Here is a 26,386-nt window from a genome sequence, read left to right on the forward strand (position 1 = left end):
CTGCCATGCATCAGGGCTTGAGGATACCTGGAACAAAAATCTGGTGCAGAAACACAAGAAGAGGACTTATCTGACCTTAAGACACAGTCGGAGCCCTTCATAGCACAATACAAAATTTTTATTTAAGAAAGGACATCTTAGAAAAGGCAATGGCAGGACCTCACCTAGAATCCTCTAGGTGACGAGCAACCTCTGCAGTTGCAAGGCTATGCTGGCAGAGGATTGCAGTGTCTTGGACAACCTTCTGGCTCACGGTTTCCATTTCACTAAACCTCACAGGCTTTAGGTCCCCATCTTCTCCCTCCTGACTCTGTCCCCTTGGCAGGGCTCCCTGGCGATGCAAAGCGTGCCCTCCGATGTCCCTGCCAACTGCAGCACCCTCTTTCTCCCAGCCTGTAGGAGCAGAGGAAACTTTTAGGAGCTGCAGAGCAGCAGATATTTTTGGCCCAGCTCACAGATCAATTCCTGCCCACTCTTTCCCTGCCACTTGCAGGAAAGGATCCCCATCCGAGGATGTAGAGATGAGCTTTTAAAGCCGTGGAGAGAAAGCACAGCACTGCAGCCTCCCATCCACCAGGTAACATGCATGAGCAAAAAATCCTCTCTCCAGCTTGTATTCTCCGGCTGTCTGGCAGTTTATCCCTTCACCTCCCTCCCACAACCCAGTTGAGACCAACGCTTTTGTTACTTGTTGGGTGGGAGGGGGACAGTGCATCCGTCCTCAGCACTCTGGCATTGGTCAGAAGGAATTTGCTGGGTGGGGGAGGCAGGGTGGGCATGCAGTGCTGCGGAGGAGAGCAGAACCTGCATAGGGACACACGGACGGACCAGATATTGCAGCCTCCACTTTCCCACCCCAGCCGAGCTGAAAGTGCTATTGCAGCAAACCAGCTTTCACGTGTCTTCAGCACTATCAAGCATTTTTGCCATCTTCCACTGTCTCATTTTCCTCAGGCACTCCACCAGCCAGGCACAGCTCCAAGAAATACTGTATTTGCCTAAACCGGCAGCAGAGTGGGGATGTATGGAGGGGAGTCTCGCAGCTGTTTCTCCTTTTATGTTTATGGTGGAGTCATTTTGGCAATGCTAGTCACCAGCCATTTCCACTTGCCTGCCAGTTATAAATTGTCCCTGATGCTGATGGGGCCTTGCAGCTCAGGTCTCCCCTACCGAGGGCTGGATCTATCAGTTAAAAATGAAGTGAGTGTGTGTGCGCGTGCGCTCGCGCAAGTGCGTGTGAACCCTGGGCTTCCACCAGGGTGGTTCTAAGCAGATGCGAGGCTGAACTCTCCCATGGTCTCATCTGCCCCATTTGCTGCCAGTTGTTTGGCAGGAGCAACATGAGCATCATGCAAGGTTGCACACCCTCTCCCAGAGTGGTGTTGCTTGTGCATCAGCTGCAGGGAAGCACTCCCCATCATTCTAAATTCCTTCTAAGCATCTTGACAAATGTGATATTAATGCAGACTATGAGAGGGACAGGTAACCAGACATTTCTACCTGCTGCAGCTCTGTTTTCAAATAGAGGAGATGCAAACATTGTTGCCTGCAGCATCTCCTTGGTTCCCATACACATGTGCCTGCGCTCAGCTCAGTTGCTGATCTGAATGTGTTGAACACTGCTCCAGACAATATCCATCCTTACATTACGCATCATGTCCAAACTCCATTTTCCCCTCTGCCACCCTCTATGAGCCTGTCCCATCTATCTGTTCAATACTGTCCCAAAGGACAGGTGTGCATCCTATGGGCTGCCTTTGTCAGAGAGCTCGTGTCTATGTTGTGCATCTTGTTTACAATCCTAGTGTGATTTGATTCCCTCCTCCCCACAGGACCAAGGGGATCTGCCTCATGACTCTGGAAGAGGGCTTATCCGATGCCCACATCCTCCATTTACTCTTGCTGTCATGCGGTTCACAATCAAGGCTCATTCCCCACAGACCACTTCATCTTTGCCCTTTCTTCCTTTTGTGGGTCTCTGTCTACTCCAGCACTTAACTATAATCCTCTCCAATATTTGTTTTTATGCCTTAGCCATATACCCTGTGCTTTTCACACATATCCTATGTCTAGTCCTTGTTTCACCTCTTGATGCCATTGCACTGCAGTTCCATTCACAGCCAGCAAAATTTTCATCATCAGCTTTGCCTTTCTTTACTGTAGATTACCCTGCTCTAGGATACATATTTTGCGCTGTCTTGTCATCATCTCTTCTCTCTGCTTCAGCAGCAAAGCGTACTTGGATTTGCCTTTGAGCTGCTGTAGTGCAGCCAGGCCAGCTTAGAGAGCAAGGAAACTACCACCAACTACCTCATGCTCCCTACTGATTGAATGGACCAGGTGAGAGAGAGATCATCCCAGCTGTGCCCACATTTCTACCAAAAGCTATCAGATTTTGTAAGGTGATGCAGTGAGCACCCTTGTCTGGAAAAGACTCTCTGCCAGGTTAGGAGACAGCACGAAGGCCAAAGAGGGCATGTGTGCAGATCACAGACACAAACCTGGCTCTCAAATTACATAAAGTCCATTCACCTGCTGACCTCAAGCCAAAGCCTGGCATGCTTTTACAGTGACAGCATCTCCACCTGGGAGAGGATACAGCAAACCAGTGTTCCCTCTTGAATAGGAAATAGAGACTGGGACAGAGATCTAAAGAAGCTTCCACTAGGTAACCTACCCCAATATTGTATTTCTTTTCAGTGGGTAGGAGCATCCAGATTAGTTCTTTGAGACAGCCTGCAGGAAAATACAGAGTAGCGGGGCCACTTGCGGGGAAGCTTTAATCAGCCCTTCTCAACTTTTCTGGCTGTTGGCTGACCTATTGCAGCAGCCAGTGCACTGGTGGAGGGAGATGCCTTTAGATACAGTCCATACACATTAGCCTCAATAATTCTACAAATTACATAAAGATGTGCACTTTGGCCAAATACTTGTCTCTCTGTTTTTATACCCTCAGCCCCTATACTCAATGCACACCAGTCAGTGAGCAGCATTTCCATGGATCACTGCCTCCAGCGAGCTAGATGGCACTCAGTCAAGAAGCTGAAAATGTGCTGTAAAAGTACATTTAAAAACCTCTACAGTCCTGGAAGTCTGAAATCCTACCTGTGGCTTTTTGTTCACTAAAGACTACTGAGTTTATAAATAAGATTAGCTACCTCCTTACCATAAAACAGGTGCTCTTTCACAACCCAGGAGAGATCAAACTCCTGAAATTAAAAAATACCTATTCCTTATTCAACAGCCAATGACTAACATTGAGGAAACTGATCTGATATCAAAGCAGATCCTGTTTTGGCCCACAAGCTGAGCTCCCAAGGTCCTTCCTCACCAAATCATGCCCATGACTCTGCACTTATGCCTTTGTGCTAGAGCTACAGAGGAACTCGCACTGATTTCTGTTCTTTGAAAATTGTTGTTATCCAAAGTGAAACCATTTCCAGGAGAATGTTTTACTTGAGTAATTCCATCATTCACATTCTCTTTTTCCTGATCTATGAAGACATATTTGAATGCTTTCAAAACATCTTTTTGATTTTTTTACATGATATAGCTGTTCTGATTTGGTTATGTTTGTCCACTTATACAGATATCAGCACTGAAACACTTGATGTTACCCAGGAGAACAAGTTGATTGAGCTGCCTGGCAAAGGGTGGGGATGTGGTTTTTTATGTTTTGTGACATTTTCGATTATAAAACATTTACCATGATTCAGGGCAGGCAGGAAATAGCTCTTCAGGAAGGAAAACAAAATTCTTATCCAGTTCCCACCACAACTTTCTTCTCTTTGTCCCACCCTGAAAAAATGGTGTCTGCAGTCGGAATTAATCAGCAACTCAAGGTTAGAGTAGATGCCCTGTGTTCACTGAAACACTCTTTCCGATTTAGTTGAAGCATCTGCCAATAAAAAGGCAGATCAGATAGTGACTAAGTAAGTACACTCAGAGAAAGGACAGAATATATATATAATTAATTATTTTCTGTTCTTGGGTAATATCCAATGACCTGTTTTATGCAGCCGGTCAAGCAGAGATCAGAATAGCCTTAAACTTTAAAATCAGTTCCTCTATTTAAGTATTAGCAGACTGCTGCCATTTTACTGCAGATGACAAGGTCCTGAGGAATCTGAAACAACTCAAATGGGTCAAGCAAAGATCAGGCTTTCCCCATCGCTTCTCTAACACCTCACTTGGCATTTCAGCTCAGGATCTCCATCCTCAGCTTGTCTCTTCCTCCAGCTAGAAGAGACCCAGTGCAGTACTTGCCACAGCAATTTATCTCTTGTAGCAGCCACTCAGACACAGGGGAGAGCAAGTGGTCACCACGTTGTGGGTTAACCTACCTGAATCCTGGAGGCAGGCTGGGGAACTCCAGGCTGCCACCATCTTCTCCTGATGACATCCTGGCTCCATGACATCTCAAAGGTTCGGGGCATAAAAAGGAGAATGAAGGGCAACAAACAAGCTTTTTCTTGTTAATGACAAAATTACCTATGCACACCTCAATCCACCTTCCTGATATTGCTGATCTTCTTGTATCTGGACGAGGGAGTCAATTAACATTTCTATTGGAAATGTTTCTAGGACCCTAGTGTGTCATCCTTTCTGTGAAACTTGATCAGTAGGAGAATGTGTCCCCACCTTATCCCCTCTTAGCGTGGAAGAAACTCTACCTGTTTCCATAAGAAACAGGGAGGGGCCTGAACACGTCCTACTGATGCAAATATGGTCCATTCATCAGATGCAAACATTAGCCAGCCTTGAGTGTCATTCATTCAGTGCATGCTGCAAATACACTCAATTAAGCTGCTGTGATTTTGGTGGTGACAGTGGCAGAGCAGGGTACAATGTGTCGTTTGGCATTTTAAATTTTGTCACAATTTTCTTATTCATAATAAGGTTTTGTTCTAAGTTTCCAGTCAAGTTTGCTTTGGTTGTCCTTGTCTGGATTTTTTCCCAGCAACATTTTCAGTGCTGAAGACACACAAAGTCACTAGTGCTCCTACAACACAATGTCAGTTTTGAGTTGTTAAAATCATCAGTAAAAGAGGAATTAATTGCATTAGAACATTTGCATGAAGGATTGAGCACCTATCCCCCAATTCTTCCAAAGGTCACTGCTGGTCTAAGGAATAGAATGTCATGTGGAGCCAAGCATGATCTCATCAGTTACCAAGGAGGCAGGGAGGGAGAGAGCAAATGGAGAGCTCACCTCCAACACCAACTCAAAAGACACCAGCATCTGCATCCCTTTCCTAGGAACTGGCCTTATCAGATAGGCCACAACTCTGATGGATGCAGAAAATGCTTTGCTATCTTGATCCATGACAGAGTGACTCAAATCAGATTAGAGATGCGTTAGTGCACAGGATCAGTGAGCAACAAGGCTTAGCAGGGTGGTACTGGAGAAGAGGCAAGAACTTGCCTTCAGAGTTGGCTTTCTGGCATAGCTTACCAACATTTCAAAAGCCAGATAGAATAGACAAAGCTTAACACAGCTGTAAAGCTGCTTTGGAGACCTCCAAGGAAAGTACTCTCGCATACCCTCATCTGCCTATAAGCATGCTTAACCTACAAGCTCCTTAGCAACTACAGCAAAAGCCTCCTGGGAGGCTGTGAAAAAGCAAAGCCAAACTAGGAGGACAGTGAGAAAAGGAGGTAAAATGCCCAGGAGCCTAAAGGTGGTAAATAACTGCATGGTGTTTGGGCAACACACATTTCCCCAGGGCAAAGGCAGGTATTGGTGCTGTCCTTACTAGCTCACTTCTGCGGTCTTAGCCTTAATCTTCAAGTCAAACTGCACAGAAAGCCCCATCAAAATTCACCAAACCAATCAACTCCAAACTCCCTTTGCTTGCACCCTCCGCATAAAGCACATCCCTCACCAGGAACAAGCAGAAACAGACACAGAATTTGTGCTTTTCCTCTCCAGCCACAGTAACAACCAAAGTACATCTCCAGATTTGCATTTTGCAACTCTGACTTTTGCAAAACAGTAGATCTTACTGGCATACTTGAAAAGCCTCCAACTGGATTCATTGCCTGGGGCTACTCTGCTGGAATACCTGCCCTTCACCTCTCTGGTAATTTAGATGCCAAACTTTGCAGTGCCAAAGCTGGAAGCAAGCAATGGTGTTACTCAGTAGACCTTCAACCTAATCCTAGGCAGTGGAACTTTTCACGCTTTCAGAAAGGAGTCACTATTTTTGAGAAACTTCTCGTACTCATTTGCTACCGTAAATACTCTTCTCCATCTGATGTTTTGAACTTACAGGGCTCTAAAAATCACAAGAAAACAACACCCAAAATGATCTTGAAGGAACAATGACCTGTTAATTTTGTAAACCGAATAGAGCAACACAATGTACCCAACACACAAATGATCGCAGATGGAAACAAATTACACACCAGTAAGTACTGAATTTCACCTTTCTTCAGTTGATATTTATTCCTGATTTTTGTGGTAGCCTGTTGCTTCATCACTCAGCACTTTGCTTTAGGAGATGTGCTTTCTCAATTTGTCTTAGGCATGTAAGGCATAGTCCCTGTGGGATTCAGGAGATCCTCCTTGGACACCCTAGGTCTACACTAGACACCTCTCTGAAGACAAAAGATCTTTTGAAACATAGCATGAATCTCATCCTCAGGCTACTTACACCTAAGAGGATGAGACAGTCAGACAGTGAGGACGAAGCCTGAGCAGCAGGATGGGAGCCAGGACCAATGCCTGGAGCTGCTGTTTCAGGCTGTCCCCAGAGGAGGGGAGGCAGATCAACCAAGGTGCTCACAGCAGCCACCCACAGCCTCTCCACAACCATGGGAAGGTCTACTTAGCCAGCCAAGCACCTTGCTTCAAAAAGCTCATATCAATTCCAATGATATTTTCCCCTTACTTTGCCTTCCGTTACTCCCATCACCCTGGGAAACCCCAAGCCCATGACAGTTTTTTCTGTTTATGTGAATATCAAAAGTGCATGTCTTTAGGATTGCTAAACCACTATTAGAGTTATTGTAAAGAGATTAAGCACTTTTCTGAAATTTATGGTCTAAATCAAGTTATTCCACTGCAACCAAAACTCTCAGGGGACTCAATGCAAAATCATGGGAAAATCACTTGTGGCCTGTCTCATTATCATTATCAAGGCCCTTCTAAGAGAGCCATAATTTCTGAAGCAAATGCTAGTTTTAATTGCACTTCTTGTCACTGTTAGAGCCATTTTTTTACCTGTTCTAAAATATAAATATGGCACACAGCATTAAGGAAAGAGTGTTGAGCTGGCAAGAGTTACCAATAGACCAGCCTCACAGCCTCGTTCAGCAACATATCAGCTGCCACTTCATTATTTATAGCCACCCTGCTCTTTGAGCTTGTTTATTTTCTTTCCCTAAGGTGGTGGTGGCAGGAGGGGAAGCTCTGACATTCAGGCCCAGGTGTTTCCAAGTCTGACCTTTCCTTCAAAGAGCAGAAACTGAAGACACATTTCAAGGAACAAAGTCATTCGGAAAATTTAGGCCCTTGTGAGCACTACCTCACTTGGAGGCCCAGTGCAGAGCTGCAAGCAACGGTTGAGCAGAGATCTATTAATTAGCCAGCACATATACATAAGGATGGTCATAAAAAAGAGCCTATAATTATTTTATACCTGAGAAGATAACCAGATGAAGTATAGCCCGCAGTTTCGAGGTGAAACAAGTGCTACATAAAGGCATAACATTCAAAAAGGGCTTGAGTTTTATATCAGCTAAGCTTTCCCCAAGTTTAAATAATGCTGGTTTATGGCCTGCAGGAAGTAGGCATTGCAATGGTCATGGGCCACGTTTTTCAATCCCACCTTACATACACTCATGGAGAATCACCCATTAGTTTGCTGGGGAAAAAGCAGCTCTGAAGCCTGCTATGGGAAGACAAGGAATACATTTCACTGTTACTATAGCCCCCACAGGTCTATTTAAGAGTGGATGCTGTGCAAAAGGATGCTTCCCTACTGCGTAGTCTAAAAAGACAGAATGGGGAAAGAAGAGATTGGAGAGCAGCAACACCTTTAGTTGTTCCTCACCATCATATCACTGAGAACCCACATATGGGTTCCAGACCATCTCCTTGGGCACCACCAACCTGCCAAGGGGACGGTAATTTGAGATAGTATGGCAGCATGAGGAAGACAGGCAGTCAACAGATACAGAGGCCAAGAAAGCATTGTTCTTCACCAGGCATTGAGGGCAAGTTTAATCCTGCAAGAAAGACTCTCTCAATGCCTGCTTGTACTTGTGCTCAAAATGTAAAGGTCCCAGGAAAAGACAGAGCTAAGGTCTCATAATAACAGCCTCAGTGCTGCAAAAAATGCAATATTGTGGAAGACGAATGTAGAAAAGACAGGGAGCAGTCAGCTACTGAACAAGAACAGGAAAGCAGAGGTCCCAGCGACATCCAGAGACACACAGGGGAGCTGGGAACAGGCTGGCTTTGCAAAGTTTACAGCATACTTCACTGCCACAGTGGTTATGCTGTTGTTTCTCCACAGCAAATTCACCTGCAGAAACTGCTGAGCAGAAGCACGTATTTTCTTCTGGGGGGAGAAATGAGCCTTCATCCCCTCTTGGTGTTGCCCAAAATACACACACAGAGCACCTGGACAGGAGCATCTATTTTTGGGAGTCTTTCCCGATCCTGGTAACCACACTACCACTTCCTCCCATCATGCACGCACCACCTTACTTTGGGAGGAGAAACAGCGCATCATAAAGCTAATTTAATTGTGGAAAAATTTCCCCTAGCAGATATAATTATCTCATCAAGAGCTACACACATGCTCCAAGTCAGGTCTTTCTCTGGTTTCTCACCACCACTAGAGGACTTTGGTCTTCCTGGAGTTTCCACATAACTTCTCACTTCTGTGCTGCAGCCAGAACATTAATTATGGCAGTTGTTTCTCTTGAAACCACATTTAGGTACACATACGCTTAAAGTGAGGACAATATGCCCTGCAAATTAACACTTCTTAGAGAAGTAATCTCACACAAACAGTCTTTGGGACCTTTTCTGCACTCTCCAAGTTGACAGGGAACAGGAATAGTAACACAAGTTTCTGGCCATCCTTTCCACCAGCCAACTGCAGAACAGTTCAGAAACAAATTGGTGCAAACAGTCTGCATACATGCAAGCACATAGTAGTACTGCTTTCACCTCAAGCCAGGACATCTCTATACAGCCCACTGCTATTGCTCTGGCCTTGCTTGAAAATCCCAGTACGGCAGAGGAAGGGGTAAAGGGACGAAGGTGGGATCAGATGGTGTCAGTGATCCTCAGCGCTCTCCAAGGAACAGAGATTCCTCCAATTCCTACCTCCAGGAGGAGCTGCAGTAGATGATGGAGAGGATGAGGATGCTATATGCAGAAAGATGATAGCAAGAAGTGATATCTGAGAACTTCACTGTTAACACTTTAGGAAAGCATAGGTAAGGACAGCACAAACCAATCTGCTGCCTCTACACCACAGAAGTGTTATTACTTGGAAGGTCATCTCCATAAAAATGTTTTTCATTTGACTGTTCCAGATACAGTTGTTGGCTCATGAGACTGCTGTATTATTGTACAGACAGCTATATCAACCTCACCTCAGGTGTATAATCAGACTATAGAGGGCTTTTTTTTTTTGTACCTGACATCAACAGTGATTTTGGTTGAGGCCCGTGATGCTACTCAGGTTTATTAGTTGGGGAGCTAAGCCCTCTGCTTCTCCTAGCTGATCACTCCAGTAGAAGACTTCCGCATGCTTCTCCATCTCTCACCCAAACATCACACTCCCACTCATTACAGTCAATTACCCCCAATAACAATGAGGAATGAAGCAAGATGACAAGGCTCTCTTGAATGGAGCAGGCACTCAGAAAGCCCCCTTCTTGCATACATTAAATACCTTTTCATCTTGTCGCTTAGCCTGATGCTTCTTCTCCACTTTCCACTCAAGCAGAGAGCTGCAAGGTCTTGGAAAACTTCTTTGCTGCAAGAACTCCTACATCAATAAAATCCTCAGAGCTGCCATTGCTACAATATCGTCCTCAAATTTTATTAAATGCTTACAAAAAAAAAAAAATTCCAGGACACGCAGTGAATTTAAGCACAAAGCAAACTGATGTTGCAAAAGTATGTTGACATGGAAAGAGGGTAGAAATAAGAGTTTAAAGAGGGGCTGAGGGACATGCTAACACCATGAAGTATGAAGATGTGAGAGAGCTCAGAAACAGCCCTGGGAGGTGATTTACAGACCTCAGGCCAGAGCACTACTCTTTATGGACTCAGTTTCCCCATGTTCACAGCAAGGCCTGGCCTCCTCAAAGAAGGGGAGAATATTCTCCATCACTAGGATGCCTTTTCACTGAGGCAGCTTCTAGCATAACAGAAGCAGCTGTTTCCCAGATAGCTCGTCCACCTCCAGGAGCATAGCAGGCAGGTTAGCAACATGCCCACCTCTTCTGACATTCAGAAGAAGGGTTTCAATCACTGGCACCGGAACCCGCAGGTTAGAGAACCAACAAATCCCTTCCCCGCAGAAGGGAGGTAATACCAGTGCTCAGCACTCCTCACCTGGGAAAGGAGACCTCCAACCCATGTTAGACAGAGAGAGGAAGGCAGCAGCTATTCGAAACAAAGCTGCTATTGCCACTGTCAAGATTAAAAAGTAACAGAGACATTTTGGCATAGGTATGTAACTGTGATTAAAGGATGAGCTGGGAGCTAAAGAAGAAAATAGGACTAAGTTAAATGTGATTTGATGTACATAGAGAGATCCGTAGATGGAAGTTCCTCAAAACAGACGCTGTAGTGGGATACAGGCTGCGTTGTAAACAGGGGAAGACTTTAATCAGAGCTAGCACCAACACAGTGAAAAGCAGTCCTTGCGACCCCCTCATGCTCAGGATCTGCCCATTTCAAACACTGATTCTTTTACCACGTTTTTGTTGAGCTCTCTCTCTCTCCCACCACCCAGCCACCAGGAGCCACAGAAGCAGATGTTCTCCACCATGTTTCAAATGCCCTGCGTCTCAGCAGGACAGCAGATCCCCCTCTTCCAACACTTGAGAAAGAAGAGAGGAAACGGAGTCAGATTTAATTAAAAAAAAAAAAAAGTCAGAGTCACATAGAAGATTAAAACAGGGATGGGTTTTGTCAGCTGATCTAGTTCTTTTTATCCGACCAGAAGCAGCATGGGGTGTTGCTCACACCCTGAGAAGAATCAAGCTGTACCAAAGCAGACTGAAATCAGGCAGAAGAGAAACATTCTTCGGTTATCTTCCATGGAGCAGAGGAAATAAGGGCGTTGAGGGTTGCATCGAGCCAGGACCAAGCTCAGCTGTAAAACAAGAAAAAAAAAACCCCAAGTTTACACACACCATTTGGCCTGCCCTGAGGAACATGCTAGACAGTATACATGGGCTGCATGCTGTATAGCAATTACAGGTGGTTTTCTCCCACCCACTTGCCAAGTCCTGTAAATCAGCCCATACAGCTTTGGCTGCAGGACAACCAACTGTGCTATGTGCCCTTGGCAGAGCAAATGCCAAGGGCTGCATGTCCAGCAGAGGTCATGGCTGTCTAGGCAGAGGGAAAGACGTGCTCCTGCTCAGCCATCTCCTCCAGAGAAGGAGATTAGCAGGTTTCCTTCCAAGCCCAAGAAAGCCACTAAAGTGGAGAGCATGTTCCTACAGCCCCTGGCAGCTGCAGTTCTCGGCTTGGGACCATTTGCAGTGGTATCAGGTTCCTGCAAATCTCAATCTGCTCCACATGCAACAGCTGGTGCAGCCAAGGGTCTCCAGCATGCAAATTACTTTTCCATCACATGATAAATAACTCCTCCACACTGACACTCTCCCCACCATTCCGAGTTTGGGGTTGACTGCAGATAGACTGAAGTTCAGGACAACAGTTGGGGTCCAAGAGTCGGTGACCTCTCCTCCACCCACCGGCATTCAACCAGCAGCAGGGAAACTTAACCCTTTGAAAGCCTCTTGTCTCAGCTTCTAGCTCAATTTCCTTCCAGCTTACCACAACCCCACCCAAGCTTTTCAAGCAGTATTTTCCACACTGTCCATGAGTTTTCAGCTCTGTCCTTTCTGCTTGCAATAAAGCAAGTTCACCTGCCCCTTTGCTTGTGCTTCATTACAAGGCAAGAGAGAAAATGCTCTAAAATCTTGCTTCTTGCAGAACTTCTGAGCCCACAAAGTTCTAAAGAAGACTTATCAAATGAAACCAAGCATGAAAGGGAAAGCAAATAAATTAAGAGCTGATTTCCTTCTGCTTTCTCTTAGCATCTCTCTGCCTCACTAGTCAAACACAGGCTCCAGCACTGTCACTTGCCATGGAAGTTACCATCCACAAGGTCTCCAAGGCCCACAGCACAGCAGGTTTGAAGTCAGATGGGATGCTGAGATAGTAGCAAGAGTGATTTTATGACCATAGACTATTTTAAGAGGCCACAAATCTTGAGGTTACAGGGCACAAAGAAGCCTCTAACTTTGGGAACAGAGGGAAAGCTTTCTTTGTGCATGCAGATTATATCTAAACTTCCCACTCCAAGGACCTCCACACCCTCCTCAGTAGCATCTGGCAGTCTGCAGCAAATCCCAGGCAAGCTCCTGATCTGACCCATGCAGTAAGCTGCATTTTTCTGGGGTGCAGTCCGTAGAACAAGGAAAATACTCAAAAGGCCGATCAGTAGCTAGAATGTTCATTGCCCTGCCTCTGCACAACACAAGCCTGAAGCTGGTCACCCTTATAACTCTGGTTTACCAGTGCTGCTAGACCACAGGTCATCTTGCAGTACAGGTTGTCCATGGGATCACATTAAACAGAGGCAGATTAAATCATTCCACAATCAATCCTAACATCAGATATATGTACTAGTTCACACTGCAGCAGAGAAGTCACACAAGCAATTACCAATTCCTATATAAACAGAAGCAGAGCAGTCCTGCACAATAGCAAGTATGCACCTTTCCAACTGCGGCATTTCATCTTTCTGTCCCAGAAGATTCTAGAATATCCACAAGGTTGGGGAGGAAAGCGGGTATATGACGAAGGAACGGGCTCTCAGCCTTTTTCCAGGCCAGTGCAGACTTGTTACTAAAAGTTGCTCTTAGAACAGAGCAATTCCTAATCCCAGCCTGATGCCTAAGGCATGAGGCTGATAAGACACTGGGAATGGACAACAGTTGTCACACCCAGCTGGCACAAATCCCCTCAAGCCCCCTTGCTGAAACAGCAGGAGGTTTCTCATGCCTGCAGCTGAAATAAATCACAGACTTATAGAATAGTCTGGGTTGGAAGGGACCTTTAAAGGTCACCTAGTCCATCCTCCCTGAACTGAGCAGGGACATCTTCAAATAGAACAGGTTGCTCAGAGCCCCATCCAACCTGACCTTGAACATTTCCAGGGATGGGGCATCTACCGCCTCTCTGGGTAACCTCTTCCACACTCATCGTAAAAAATTTCTTCCTTATATCTAGTCTGAATCTACCTTCTTTTAGCTTAAAACTGTTACCTCTTGTCCTACTGCTACAGGCCCTGCTAAAAAGTCTGTCCACATCTTTCTTGTAAGCCCTCTTTAAGTACTGAAAGACTGCAATGAGGTCTCCCTAAAGCCTCCTCTTCTACAGGCTGAAAAACCCCATCTCTCTCAGCCTTCCTCATAGGAGAGGCGTTCCATCCCTATGATGATGTTTGTGGCCCCCCTCCAGACTTGCTCCAACAGATCTGCATCTTTCCTCTACTGTGGTGCACAGCTACCAGCTGATTTCTTCTTGCCAGACACCAAAGAAAAATTGTTCTTCTTTCCTCCTTCTCCCTACCCAAGCAATCTTGTCCGATACACTAACTGCTTGCTCAGTACAGATCAGTTTCCCAGCCTGGTGCTGACAGCAGCACTACAAACCCAAAGGCAACATTGAGTGCTCAAGCATAAATAACCATTCCATACTCTTGAGAATTTTATGTGGGATACTTTCCCTGTACAGTAGGTATCACACCACGCACCCACACTAACTAAAGCAGGTTGGGACCCAGCAGGAACCAAGCAGAGCACATGCAACAGGCCCTCTGAGCAACCCTGGCATCACCCCACTTCCTCCTCCATTTCAGGACGCTCAGTTGCATCCAGCACTGGGGATTAGTGGGCTCAGTGATTTTAGCCTCATTTCATAGTGAATCTCACCAACTCTAGGCTGAGCAAGAACCAGGGTAGAGTCAGATTTTTTCCTGGGGGCTACCAAAGAGTCAGTGCAGTTCAGAGGCCGAGTGTTTGGTGTTCCTCATCCTTGCTCAGGAAGATAAAGAAGAGAACTGAGCCTAGTTTTACCTTACTCTCCTCAATACAGACCCTCAACTCCATTGTGCAGGAAATCTGACCAGGGCCCACCAGAAAGAAGAGGAGATGGTGGTGAGTTAGAAACAGAGTCAGAAAACAGCCATGCATCCACCCAGAAACAGCACAGTGTTGCCCAAAGGGAGTCCAGCTGCTACTGTCCTTGGAGATAAGACCTGACTCAGACCTCTACAACCCATTTCTGTTTCATTGAAGAATGAGTAACACATACAGGACAGTGGCAATGCTCCCCAAAGGAAAGAGGAAACTATTTTTTCTCTTAAATTTGGTGCAGAAGGTTGCTGCTGTGCTTGATGCAAAAAGTAAAGACCAGTCAGAGTCAGCGTGCAAGTGTTACCCCCGTTTACAAGAACAGCCAGGGAGCTACAGGCCTGTCAGCCTGACCTTGGTGCCAGGGAAGGCGAGTGTTATCACACAGCACACAAGGGACAACCAGATGATCAGACCCAGTCAACATGGGTTTATGAAAACACTGCCAAACTAACCTCATCACCTTCTATGATAAGGTTACCTGCTTGGTGAATGAGGGAAAGGCTGTGGATGCAGTTCACCTGGATTTCAGTAAAGCCTTTGACACTGTTTCTCACAGTATTCTGCTTGAGAAACTGGTTTCCACTGGTCTGGACAGGCGCACCCTCTGCTGGGAAAAAAAACTGGTTGGATGGCTGGGCCCAGAGTCATGGTAAATGGAGTTAAATTCAGTCAGAGTCCGGTCACAAGTGGTGTTCCCCAGGGCACAGTGCTGGGTCCAGTTCTGTTCAATATCTTTATCAATGACCTGGATTAAAGGATTGAGTGTACTCCTAGTAAATTTGTGGATGACACTAGCTGGGAGGAAGTGTCAATCTGCTTGAGAGTAAGGAGGCTCTATTGAGGGATCTGAACAGGCTGAAGCGATGGGCTGAGACCAACAGTATAAGATTTAACAAGGCCAATTGCCAGGCCCTGCACTTTGGATATAATGGCCCCATGCAGCTGTAAAGGCCTGGGGAAGAGTGGCTAGAAACACGCCTGGCAGAGAAGGACCTGGGGGTGTTGGCTGACAGCAACTGAATATTAGCCAGCAGTGTGCCCAAGTAGACAACAAGGCAAATAGCATCTTGGCCTGTATCAGAAACAGCATGCCCAGCAGGACCACGGAAGTGATTCTGCCCCTGTACTCAGCATTGCTGAGACTGCACTTCAAATACTGCACTCGGTTTTGGGCTCCTCACTACAAAGAAAGACATTGAGGTGCTGGAGTATGCCCAGAGAAGGGCAACAAACCTGGTGAAGGGGCTTGAGAACAAGTCTTTTGAGAGGCAGCTGAGGGAACTAGGGTGGTTTAGCCTACACAAAAGGAGACTGAGGGGAGACCTTACAGCTGTCTACAACTTCCCGAAAAGAGGTTGTAGCAAGGTGGGCGTTGGGCTCTTCTCTCAAATAACTAGTGATAGGACAAGAGGAAATGGACTCAAGTTGTACCAGGAGAGGTTCAGACTAGATATCAGAAAAAAATTGTCACCAAAAGGGCTATCACGCACTGGAACAGGATGCCCAGGGAGGTGGTTGAGTGACCATCCCTGGAGGTATTTAAAAGATGGGTAGATGAGGTGCTCAGGAATATGGTTTAGTAGTGGACAGGTGTGGTTGGACTCCATCTCAAAGGTCTTTTCTGACCAAATGATTCTCTAAAAGCATTTCCTCACTAGACAAGCCCAGCTTTTTTAAGTCCTGCATTTCAACATGATGTCTTTCTGCCAGCTCTAATCAATCAAGGTTAGTGCTGACTGACTCAAATGACTTGCAGATTATGGCTGTTCTGTTGTCCACAACATTGTATCAGAGCATTAATAACTGGAATTTGGAAAGCCATGAAACATTCTTGATGTGTGCCTCTGGAGAATGTTTCAAAGCTTCAAAATTTCAGGCCTGCTCCATTTCTTTTGATATTTCCTTCCAAATCCCATTAGGAATTGCCAAGACAAGAACATCTTGGGTTCCAAGGAGCCTTCACTGGATTTTACGATAAAACCAGGTGCACGAGTGCTCCAGGTCTGGCAATGCAGCGTCCCCCAGAATATCTCTTGCCTGTCACATCACTTTCAAGACTAGCTGAGGCTGCCTTGGGATATGAAGGAAACCAAGACTGATGCTATCCTCCCACAATACTGACTCCATCCTCATAGCTTCTGGAAAGTGGAAGAGGAGGCCTTGTGTATGTATTTCAGAGTCTAGCCCAGGGCTAAGCCCACACCAACTCTAAGCTTTGTGTTTTTTTTCCAGGAGATGACAATGCTGATAACTGTATCATCCTCCATCCAGCCTGCTCCCACCCACTGCCACCTTTCTCCCCCTCCCACCCTACCAAAGCCTGGGAAAGACAACCTGCGGCTCCAGCGGCTACTGAAAAAGGCAGCCAAGAAGCATGCCATCCTAGCTTCAGAGCAAGCCAAGTCCTTTCGGTCCAGCCTCTCACCTGTGAATGAGGCCAGCTCTGACGTAGAGCATAATGAGAGTGCTCCCCCAGCAGAGACCCCTGAAACTACAGCATCTCCCTCCAGCAGCATCCCAACCCGCCTCTCCATCAAGCCTATCATCCACCGCATGCCCTCTCCTATCCGAAAAAGTAAGCCTTTCACACTGAAGGTTACCGAGCAGAGACGCATTGCCGAACACCTCACGCTCACAACCTCCCCCGCCTTGCCTCTGCTACACAAGCCAGGAGCTCCTGAGACTGAACGAATAGAAACTCACCTTCCCTCTCCATGCAATCCCTCGACACTTGTTTTCTCCCAGCCTCTTCCTTCCAGTACACCCAGTAAGGAAAGGGCACCAGAGGTTACCTATGTCACCAAGATGCAGACTTATTTCCACACTGTCAAGCCACCCAGGGCTAAGACACCCACATCAAATAAGCCCCAAGCAACCATTTGCCATGAAGACAAAAGGCTGCCTTCTCCGACAGCTGAAACAAGCTGCTCTGAACCATCTCCAGGGCAGATCCCCACCTCGCTCAACAGCAGCAAAGCCACAGCTCCCACACTGGACCCTCCACTCCTTTCTGCTGCAGAGGCAGAGCCTCCTAATCAGGTACATATGCCTGCTCCTACTGAAGAGTCAATCAAGGCCACTTCATCCAAGCCCAGCACCTCCAATGCCCATGCTGATAAGCCCACAACCCATGAAAGCAACATGGAAATACCTACATCAGAGAGTGCTCCTGAATTAGCCAAGCAAGATGGTGACATCCTAAAACCATCGACACCCAGCACTCCCTGGAGGCAAGCACACCCAGAGACAGCAACCCCAGCACAATCTGACAGCACTGGGGCCACCTCCACAGACACCAAGGCAGAACATGTCATTCAACCTCAGGTGACACCCAGCTTATCAAACATTAGCTCTCCCCTTGAAGCTGAGCCAGCACAATCGTCAGTAGAAGCAAGACCTCCTGGAGCCAATGCTGGTGGTTGGCATCGCCTCAGAAAGCACTTGATGGTGCAGCCAGAAGCACCCAGCTTCCCAGAGCATAAGCCAGAAAAGCTGGGACAGGCAGAAGGGAGCAAGGAGAAGGACAGCTCTCAAGCAATTATCAGTCAAGACAACAGGCTGTTTAAATCAAGGGCCACAAGGATGTGGGATGCTATTTTATACCAGTTAACAGTCAACAAGGAGAGAAAGCAGGAAACAGAAGAGAAGAAGCTGCAGAAGGAAGAAAGCTTTCTTCCCCGACGCTTACCTATTCTTCTACATAAGCCACGCTTCGACGCCCGGAAACTGAAGGAACTGGCTGCCAAACCCATGACAAAGATCACCACTGTATTTGAGGTCAGCCGGTTTAGACCCAAAGTGGCTGAGGAGCAAAGCAAGAGCTTTAACAGAACAGCATCTGGATGGTCAGTCAACTGAGACCAGGCTGCTCCACCAGGCCCACACCTCTGGAAACTCTTATTGGGCACCAAGCAAGAGAGCACCTATGACTAGGTTAACTGCCCAGAGCCAAGGGTAAGGAAAAAAATAAAGTTAAATAAAACTCCTCCAAGCCAGCAGCCTCACGCTGTGGGTTTAAGGGTTACTCTCCATATATACGTAAGCTTGAATGCGTAACATATCATATCCACAGGTCATGAGTCAAGGAAACCAATGTGTGCTTCTTTTAAAAAGAGCCAACAACAAGCACAGTATGTAGTAACATGGGGAAGAGAGGGGAGGCACACAGTGAAAACAACAAACTGCCTGCAGGAAAAGCACAGTTTAGAGGAGGCTGATGGAATACAGATTTATTTTATTGTATTTATTTAAGAACAAGGGCGACCCTAGAAACAAAATCAGTTGTCAATGAGACATGACAGAATCTGCGTGGCTTCATGTCTCCTCTAGAGAGTCTTTGAAACCAAACTCAGAGAGGGTTCGCATAATCTCTTTGACTTCTCCACGAGAAATGCTGTGGAGAGCATCCCACATCCATTTGCTGAAAACAAGGTGGAAACACATCCTTTCACTCAAGGCACAGCCAAGCGACAGTGTAAGATCTAATCTATCCTGTTCTCACATAGCAGTTCCCCTGGCTAAAAAAGCAGCTAGCATCATTTTATGTCCTCCCAGGTCAGTCTACTAAATGATAGTGCCCAGAAGACTAACTTTATTGCAGCAATCAAGTTCTGTTATGTATTTTACAGTGCTTTAAGCACAGCAGGAGGTTAGCGTTTTCATGATAACAGCAAGAGCTTGCTTCAGCTTGTGGGTATCCAACTCTTTTTAACAAGGACCTGTTTTCTGGAGGTTCCTTCTAAGAGCATGCAGTCTCATTTTCAGAGGCAACATCATGATATTGCATACCTACTGGTGCCTGATGTCCTGAAAAAATTACTTAAAACCAAATACCCAATTTTGTCCATACACAAAGACAACTGTGCTTTCGAGCATTACAGTTGCCCTTTGCATCTCTATCACTCCCAAGCTTATAAGCACGAAAGCTGGAGATCGGCTATTTCTGTTTCTTAAAGGGACTTTGTCATATGCCAGGATGTTCCTACACAGCTAATGTAGGATTGCTATGTTTAGTCCAAATAGGAAACTTGATACACAGCTCTTTACATTCTCTTCATGTGCAGAGGATATGGAGCTGAACAAAACTTTCCCAATCCAAACAGCAAACAGAGTGAGAAAAAAAAAAAAAAAAAAATCAAAAGGCCCTTTTGCCTTTTTGAAGTCTTCAAATTTCACAATGATGCTATCCAGAAGGGCTGAATTATTATCAAACCTCCACTGAAGTTGTCACTTTGCTGGTCTTAATCTCTGTTTTGTAACCCTTTCCCTATTCCAAGAGGGGGAAAAAGCAGAGAAGGAAGAATAACCCAAGTATCTAAAGTTTGGATTTCTCCAACCTCAGTTTTCAAAAGAAAAGGCTGAAAAGAGGTAGGCAGGAAACACATCAGTGGATCCCAGGTAAGCTTTTGCAGGATAATTCAACGTGCTGAAAGAAAAGGCTATAGAGAAAGATCCATGCAACAAAGAGAGTGCAGTTTAAAATACATAGAATGCCTAATGGAAATAACGATGACCTCACCACACAATGATAAAATGGAACCTTACTATAGCACAGATAGATGGATGCCTATGCACAGGAGCCTGCATTCACAAGATCCACAGCATTAGCATGAAGCAGAACAGCCAACATTGATTACACTTTGAAGACTAAGAATCTGGCCAGAGAAGATGGTTTCAGAAGCAATCGAACTTTAGTCCTCTTTTTCACGCAGCAAAGATGACCACCAAGAACAAACCGGCACCTTGCACATGACAAGGGAAGGCTTATGCCTTACACCTGCTGGGCTTCCCACCAGTCTGCATCTATAACCCAGTTACACGGCAAAAGGAGGAAGGACGGAGAATCACCATTGGTGAGAGTGAAGCTCGCACTGGGAAGCAGAGGAAGGCTGCATGGTTTAGCCCTTCTGCCCCAACAGTGAAGGGCAGAGGCATACAGCAGGCATGACGAGTCCAGCAAAAAACAGACCCTGGCACAAGAGCATTGCAGAGGAGAGAACAGATGCCTGGAAGCAAGAGGAGATTTCCACCAGCAGCTCTTCATTGAGAGCCACTGTGGTATGTCCCAGCCTGAGTCACTGTGCCAAACAAGGGAAGGGGAATGCTACCGAGCACAAAGTTTGGTTTGGTTTCACCGTCAAATAGCCTCCGGCAGTTGATAAGAGCCCAGATTGCCACTTACTGAAAAAGTCCTGCTCTGCAGCCTGCTCACAGGTTCTGCAGCTCAGCAGGTGAGAGGAAAAGGAAAAGTTTATGAGATGGTGTTGAGTGAGCAACAAGAGGGTGAGCCAGAAAGTTGAAAGCAAAAAGGCAACCATGAATAGATCTGGCAGTAGGATACGAAGTATGAACATAGTTCAGGGAGGTGGAGAGGAACTGAGGAGCAAGGATTTTGCACACAAAACTGCCGGCTATACACCCAAGAGCAGAAACAAGCCAAGATCCTTCAAACTATCGCAGTTATTTTGCTATTCAGAGTCAAAACCCCCTTCATTGTGAACAAGCCCATAGGACAACAGTCCTGAACAGTGGTTTGGAGTACTGGGTAGATCCTAGACAACATCCCAGAACAATCACTGGCCTTTCAAGAAAGGATGCTGAAAGAAGATCAGAGCTGAGGGCAGTTTCCTTTGAGCTGCTTGCAGAAGCTCAGGTAGGGCAAACAACTTGCTGATAACCTAGCAAAACCTGTTTGCTACAAAGAATTGAAGACTATCAGGATCCCACCTGGTGCATTAAAACACACTTCTGGAAAAAGAAGAGGACTGATCAAAGAGGAGAGCTTAAAATAAGTTTCTGAAAACCACAGGCAGAGAAGCAAGTTGAGGATACAGGTCCTGTGGGTTCCTGCTTCTTTAAATCTAAAAAAGGTACCTTCAGGCAAGCTTTGATTTGTACTGCTACCCACCTCAAAGTGGCATTCAAGAGAGCCTCCTTTTCAAACGGGCACCACAAAAGTCAAAAAAAAAAAAAAAAGAACCAACTAAATCTACGCTGCACATGGAAACCAGATCCTTTGGGGAAGGCAGGGAGGAACACAGTGCCCTGAAGAACTCGGAAACAAAAGGTGTTTTGTAGCAGACAAAGCTATTTATAAGTTTGGCTATGAAATAAAGCTTCTTTTTTATAGTAGAAAAAAAAAAAAGAACAAGCTTGTTTTCACCCCCTACAACTTCCTCTCCCGTCACAGTGCCAGATGCTGCCTGGTTGGAGCCAATCAGTTAACATTTCCCTATACACCATTTCCCCTTATTGCCACAACCCTCTACTATCATCCACTCAAGATAACACCAGGATATCTACTAACAAACACAATACGAGCATGAGATTCAAAGACCATTTCAAGAGGGCACTGAGACAGCAACCCAATTCTGCCTTCCTCCTTGCTGTATGTCAGAGGCTGGTTCTTTCTGCTCTGTTGGTCTACCCAGAACAGCAGAGGTTCACGTCCTCCCCACCACAACCTTATTCTTCACTGGTCCCAAAAGCTTACAGTAATCATTAGTAGTTTTACCTCTGATTAACTCAGTAAATTAGGGAAATAGACCCCAGAGGCATCTGAATTTCAGGACTACATTAAACCCCATGCTCAGCCAGAATGACCTCCAGCTATCTACTTCTCCTTGCAACACAAGAGCATAAGAAAAAACAAACATCAGATAGAGACTGTTTCTTTAAACTACCAAAGGAAAACATCCTCACCAAACCGCTGTAGCTAAGGGACTTATTCTGCAGATTAAACTGATGCAGGTATCCAGCTTCCAAGCAGCATCAGAAAGTTAGAGACCAAAACAAACCCCTCACTGTGTATCCACTCTCTTCCAGCTCAGAAAGTCAAGGGTTTGCCCAGAAGCAAGGCTCCAGCTGTTATTATACAGTACCTTCCAGCTCACCCAAAGTGTGGCTGGCAGAAATAACCCCAACATCCTTCCAGAACAGCACCAGGAGTTTGTTATATACTGCAAGGTCATTCCACACCTACCTGGTTAATGAGTTCTCCAGGCATGTTATTGCTCTGTAGCATCATCTATCAACACCTTCTTGTACTGACCATGGCCTGTTGCAACAAATTTATACTTTTTGCCAGAAGGAGTGGACTGAACAGGAGAGAAAGAAAAAGCCAAAGTCAGCAATTTTCTCCCTCAAACAGGCAGTCGAGATTAAATAAGTGAAGACAGAGGAGCACGTGATACAGTTGTCTGTAATTTCAGAGGGCTTGGAGACAGCCTACTCTGTATCCCTTCTTGCCCCTTCCACATAAACTCTTTGTACAGACTGACCACCACTTCCCTAAGTGTAAGATGACAGTAAGCACAGGATGTGTAATAGGAAAGGGAGGATCCAATGCCAGGCACTGAGAAGGAGCACTCATCTAAGAGCCCTGCCTCCCAAGCCAGAGGGTCAGTTTTAGCCGTGTCAAGAGCCAGTTTTATTTGCCATACACTGGCAGTAGTAGCAACTCAGGAACAGATAAGATACTTCGGCCTTCTTCTCCCAGTCTGGTCAGTTCAAGCAGCAGCTGCTTGCTGCCTTTTCATAGGCATTCCCATAAATGTGCCTATAGGCACAAAACCCCAGATTCATCTGCAAGTGTTGATACTGCCTTAGGTTCAGTTCTACTTAATTTTGCATGTTTTCTTTACTCTCAAAACTAAAAAGCATAGCAAGAGCAAAGTAACTCAACATTTGTATCCAATTTGAGCCTAGAAGGCTGGGGGTCCTGACCCAAGGGCTGAGAAAAACATGCTATTCTATAAACTTTCGGTATTACTGGTTATAAAACTACTTTTTTTTCCCATTTCTACTAGGGCTGAAGCAATAGCAGCTCACTGTTGGTAAGAGCTTTTAGGTATGTAATTGCATTGATACAGGCAGCCCTTGTCCCATTACCATCTTCTCAACACCTCCAACTTAGCCACGAGCTCTTCTTTTTCACAGCAGAACAAGTGTTGTACTCACACAGATTCTAACTCACCTTGATGTTGGTCTCAGGTTTGGAATTGCCCTTCTGTTCCCAAAGACTTCTTTTACTCACAATGTCTCCAGCCACGATATCCTGAGAAAATTATGTTCTAATTACCCTTCATGGATAACAGTGCTGAACGTGCTTTTGTTCACATCCCTTCCAAACCCACACATCTAACTTCCTTTTTTATTTACAATACCATATCATCTGACCTATGACAGCTGCAGCTCGAACCCATGACTGTGAAACTTCTTCCTGTTCCAACCATATCCTATACTTATTCCTAGTATATGGTATGTTTTCATCTCTCATTCTCTTCAACAAAGCCAAAGATCCAAGATGTTTATTTTCTTAAGTTTGTTAACTCTTTAAGATATGTTAACATCAAGGCTTCTTTCACGTGAAAGGAATTTTGCTCACATAAACACAGATTTGCAACCGATGTGTTAGAGAATCAGCCTTGCTCACAACAACCAGAAAGTGAAATACATACTAGCTCTTGCATTTTGCAAATATACAAGACTTATCATCTTGTTACCAGATGCAACTTTGTGCTAAACAACTGGAGCTCAGTCCTAGACCCTGCAGAAGACATACACATCCTCACTACCAGCTGATTTTATTCCCATTTCAAAACAGTGCCTCAATCAGCATCACAGAGGCTTTCCTAGCTGTACCACCAAGGCATAATTTGGGACCCTAGCACAGATGAAGTGAAGCTCTGAGGTACAAGGCCTTGCATCCTGAGGAAGGAGATTGGATCTCTAATATAGGTGCCTTTAGAGCTGGTGGGCACCACCAATGAGCCGTAACAATAGACTAACAAAAGCATAATGCATGTCTTGCCCGGAGGCCAACCCCTTTCCTCCTGCACAAACTAGTCTAGTCCTGCAAGTGCCATACCTTACAGGGTGGGGACTTGACAGCAGACTGAGCTGCAACCTCTCCAGTCTCCCAGAGGCTTTTTGTGCTGGCCACCATCATGCTTGTGGTGGGAAGGTCAAGAGAGGGCTGCCGGACAGGTTTTGGAGCCTTTGTGGATGTCTGGAAAATAAATGGAGAAAGAAAACTATTCAGGAAGTGTGCTTTTTATTCCCCCACTATAATTAGAGGTCCTCAGGGATAAGGGGTTGTAAAATGAGACTTGTAGGGTCTTGCTAGTTCTTGCCAGATACTCCCATCCTTTAAGGAGGGAACACAAGGAAACAGGATGTTTCAGGAAAACAAACAAGGATGAACAAGGAAACAAGGAAAAAGGATGAGACAACTCGCTAAAAAGACCTACTTTATGCTGTGGAGGGAGACAGAGACAGCAGAAAGGGTTGCTCTCATCCAATTGGAGATGATTCAGTTGTCACCTCCCAGATGGTAGGACTAAGAAGCACAGTGGGAGAGCGATGCCCACCAAAGAGGGCTCCTTGCAGGGTGTGGACAGAGAGACAGAGAAGCCCACCTCAATAGCCTGAGTGTACTGCTCCAGCCTGTCATCAATCTTCGACACAGGGAGGGGAGGCTGGGTCTTCTTTATGCTGTTACTGGAGACCAGAGGAGAGAAGAGAATTAAGATGATCCACCAGTGCCTCAAGAAGAAGGTAGAACCTTGAGGGCGACAAGCAGCCTGTCACTCCTACCCTTCCCCACAGCAGGCACTCCAGCACTGTCCCTTTGCAGGAAGAGACCTGATTTACCCCAACGTCAACCCTAGAAATACCTTTTCTTTATTGAGCGGTTCAGTGACTCAGTTCTGTCCGTGATCTAAAGTGGGAGAGAGAAGATAAAGATATTACTTTTCTCCATGGACCTCAGATGGATGTAGGTCACCTCAGCTGACCGTAATTCAACCCTTTTTCTTCCTTGATCCCTCACCCAGATTTTGCTTAGAAATACCTCACTGTGTCTCATGTTCTCACACTGGTCAGAGAGACAGTGAGCATTCCCGTTCCTTCTTGTTTCCAAGGCAGGTGAGCACCAGTGCACAGTAGCAGCCCAACCAGTTTCAGGGGTAAACCAACAACATGTAGCTTGACTGACAGTTGAAACAGCGACCAAGATCATTTTCTCTAATCCATCTGCTCAAGACTAGCTATCTCTCTCAAGACACTTGGTTTCCTAGGCAGGCAAAACAAAGAAAGTGTCAAGTGTGGAAAGATAAGGGGGAAAACTAGAGGCACTGCTAGCCATGTCCGTAGAAGAGGAGTCAAGGATGAGAGTAGCAAAGGCATGAATTACATTGACTTATCCACATCAGAGAAGGGCACAGACAGTACAAGACGCCAGGAAAGAAAATTTTGCACAAGAGGCTCCTTTGCAAGAATTCTTTGGCCAAGACAGGAAGGCAAGCAAACACTTCACAACCACTGATTAAAGGAAAGTTGAAATGTTGCTTAACCTCACAGCTCTTTTGCGCCCCAGGAAACAAGAACACAGAGAAAAATCACTTTCAAGACAAATGGGAGGCCCTTTCTTAACATCAACTCCCATAGAGCCAAGGAGCAGCAACCAAGTATCAAGGAATCTTCTCTTCCTGCATAACTGCTGCCTGAGCCACAGGAAACATCTATCAAGTTAGCAGACAAAAATCAGCACTAAGTGCTCATTTTAAGATGCTTTCAGAATGCTGGTGCTAAATTTTGCTAAGTAGAAGACAAGACAGTGTCACAGAGAGTACATTTAATAGCTGTGCCCCAGAGCACAAGGCCTGTTAGAGAACAGCACAACTATCAAGAAACAGTGCAGGCCTGGCTAATAGGTATGCGCTAGGAAGAGTCACTCTGCAGGTTCTCAACACAGCAGCGTGACTGATATCCCAATAGCCAGCTTTTTCTGCTGGGCAGGCTGTCTGTCAGCTGCCAACTTGCTCCTTTTCTCAGTGCTGCAGGAATTGATGTTTGCCTCCAAGCCATGTCAGAGATTGGGTTGCTTATCCCTCTGGGACATGGACAGGCAGGCTGGCACCTCATGGGGGATAACAGCATCTGAAAAGGGAATCTGGAAGATCCCTGCCTATGT

At 45.8% G+C, this 26,386-nt stretch overlaps 2 protein-coding genes across 4 annotated transcripts in view; one reads left to right on the plus strand and one right to left on the minus strand.

Moving 5' to 3' along the window:
* Positions 1-405: 405 nt before the first annotated feature.
* PRR33 (proline rich 33) lies at positions 406-21,509 on the plus strand. 2 transcript variants are annotated; one of them, XM_054067839.1, is made up of 3 exons: positions 406-577; positions 6,275-6,410; positions 16,645-21,509. In XM_054067839.1, the coding sequence occupies exons 2-3, from the start codon at positions 6,390-6,392 to the stop codon at positions 18,268-18,270; spliced, it is 1,647 nt and encodes a 548-aa protein (XP_053923814.1). In that variant the 5' UTR covers positions 406-577; positions 6,275-6,389; the 3' UTR covers positions 18,271-21,509. The 2 variants fall into 2 exon arrangements, with proteins under 2 accessions (XP_053923814.1, XP_053923815.1); XM_054067840.1 differs by lacking the exon at positions 6,275-6,410.
* Positions 10,079-26,386, minus strand: part of LSP1 (lymphocyte specific protein 1) — a 53,202-nt gene continuing 36,894 nt past the window's right edge. For both annotated transcript variants that reach the window (XM_054067841.1, XM_054067842.1), the window contains exons 6-11: positions 25,089-25,132; positions 24,831-24,912; positions 24,281-24,421; positions 23,387-23,467; positions 22,394-22,508; positions 10,079-11,351 (exon numbers count right to left, since the gene is read on the minus strand). In XM_054067841.1, the coding sequence (XP_053923816.1) occupies positions 22,419-22,508; positions 23,387-23,467; positions 24,281-24,421; positions 24,831-24,912; positions 25,089-25,132 (438 nt within the window). In that variant the 3' untranslated portion in view covers positions 10,079-11,351; positions 22,394-22,418. The remainder of the gene's footprint in view (positions 11,352-22,393; positions 22,509-23,386; positions 23,468-24,280; positions 24,422-24,830; positions 24,913-25,088; positions 25,133-26,386) is intronic.

The sequence above is a fragment of the Cuculus canorus genome, chromosome 5 (assembly GCF_017976375.1).
Source record: "Cuculus canorus isolate bCucCan1 chromosome 5, bCucCan1.pri, whole genome shotgun sequence".
NCBI classification, from domain to species: domain Eukaryota; kingdom Metazoa; phylum Chordata; class Aves; order Cuculiformes; family Cuculidae; genus Cuculus; species Cuculus canorus.

Coding starts and splice junctions, on each gene's coding strand:
- PRR33 (XM_054067839.1), top strand. CDS start 6,390: ATGGAAACAAATTACACACCA. Junction 6,411..16,644: donor TGGAAACAAATTACACACCA/GTAAGTACTGAA, acceptor TTTTTTTTCCAG/GAGATGACAATGCTGATAAC.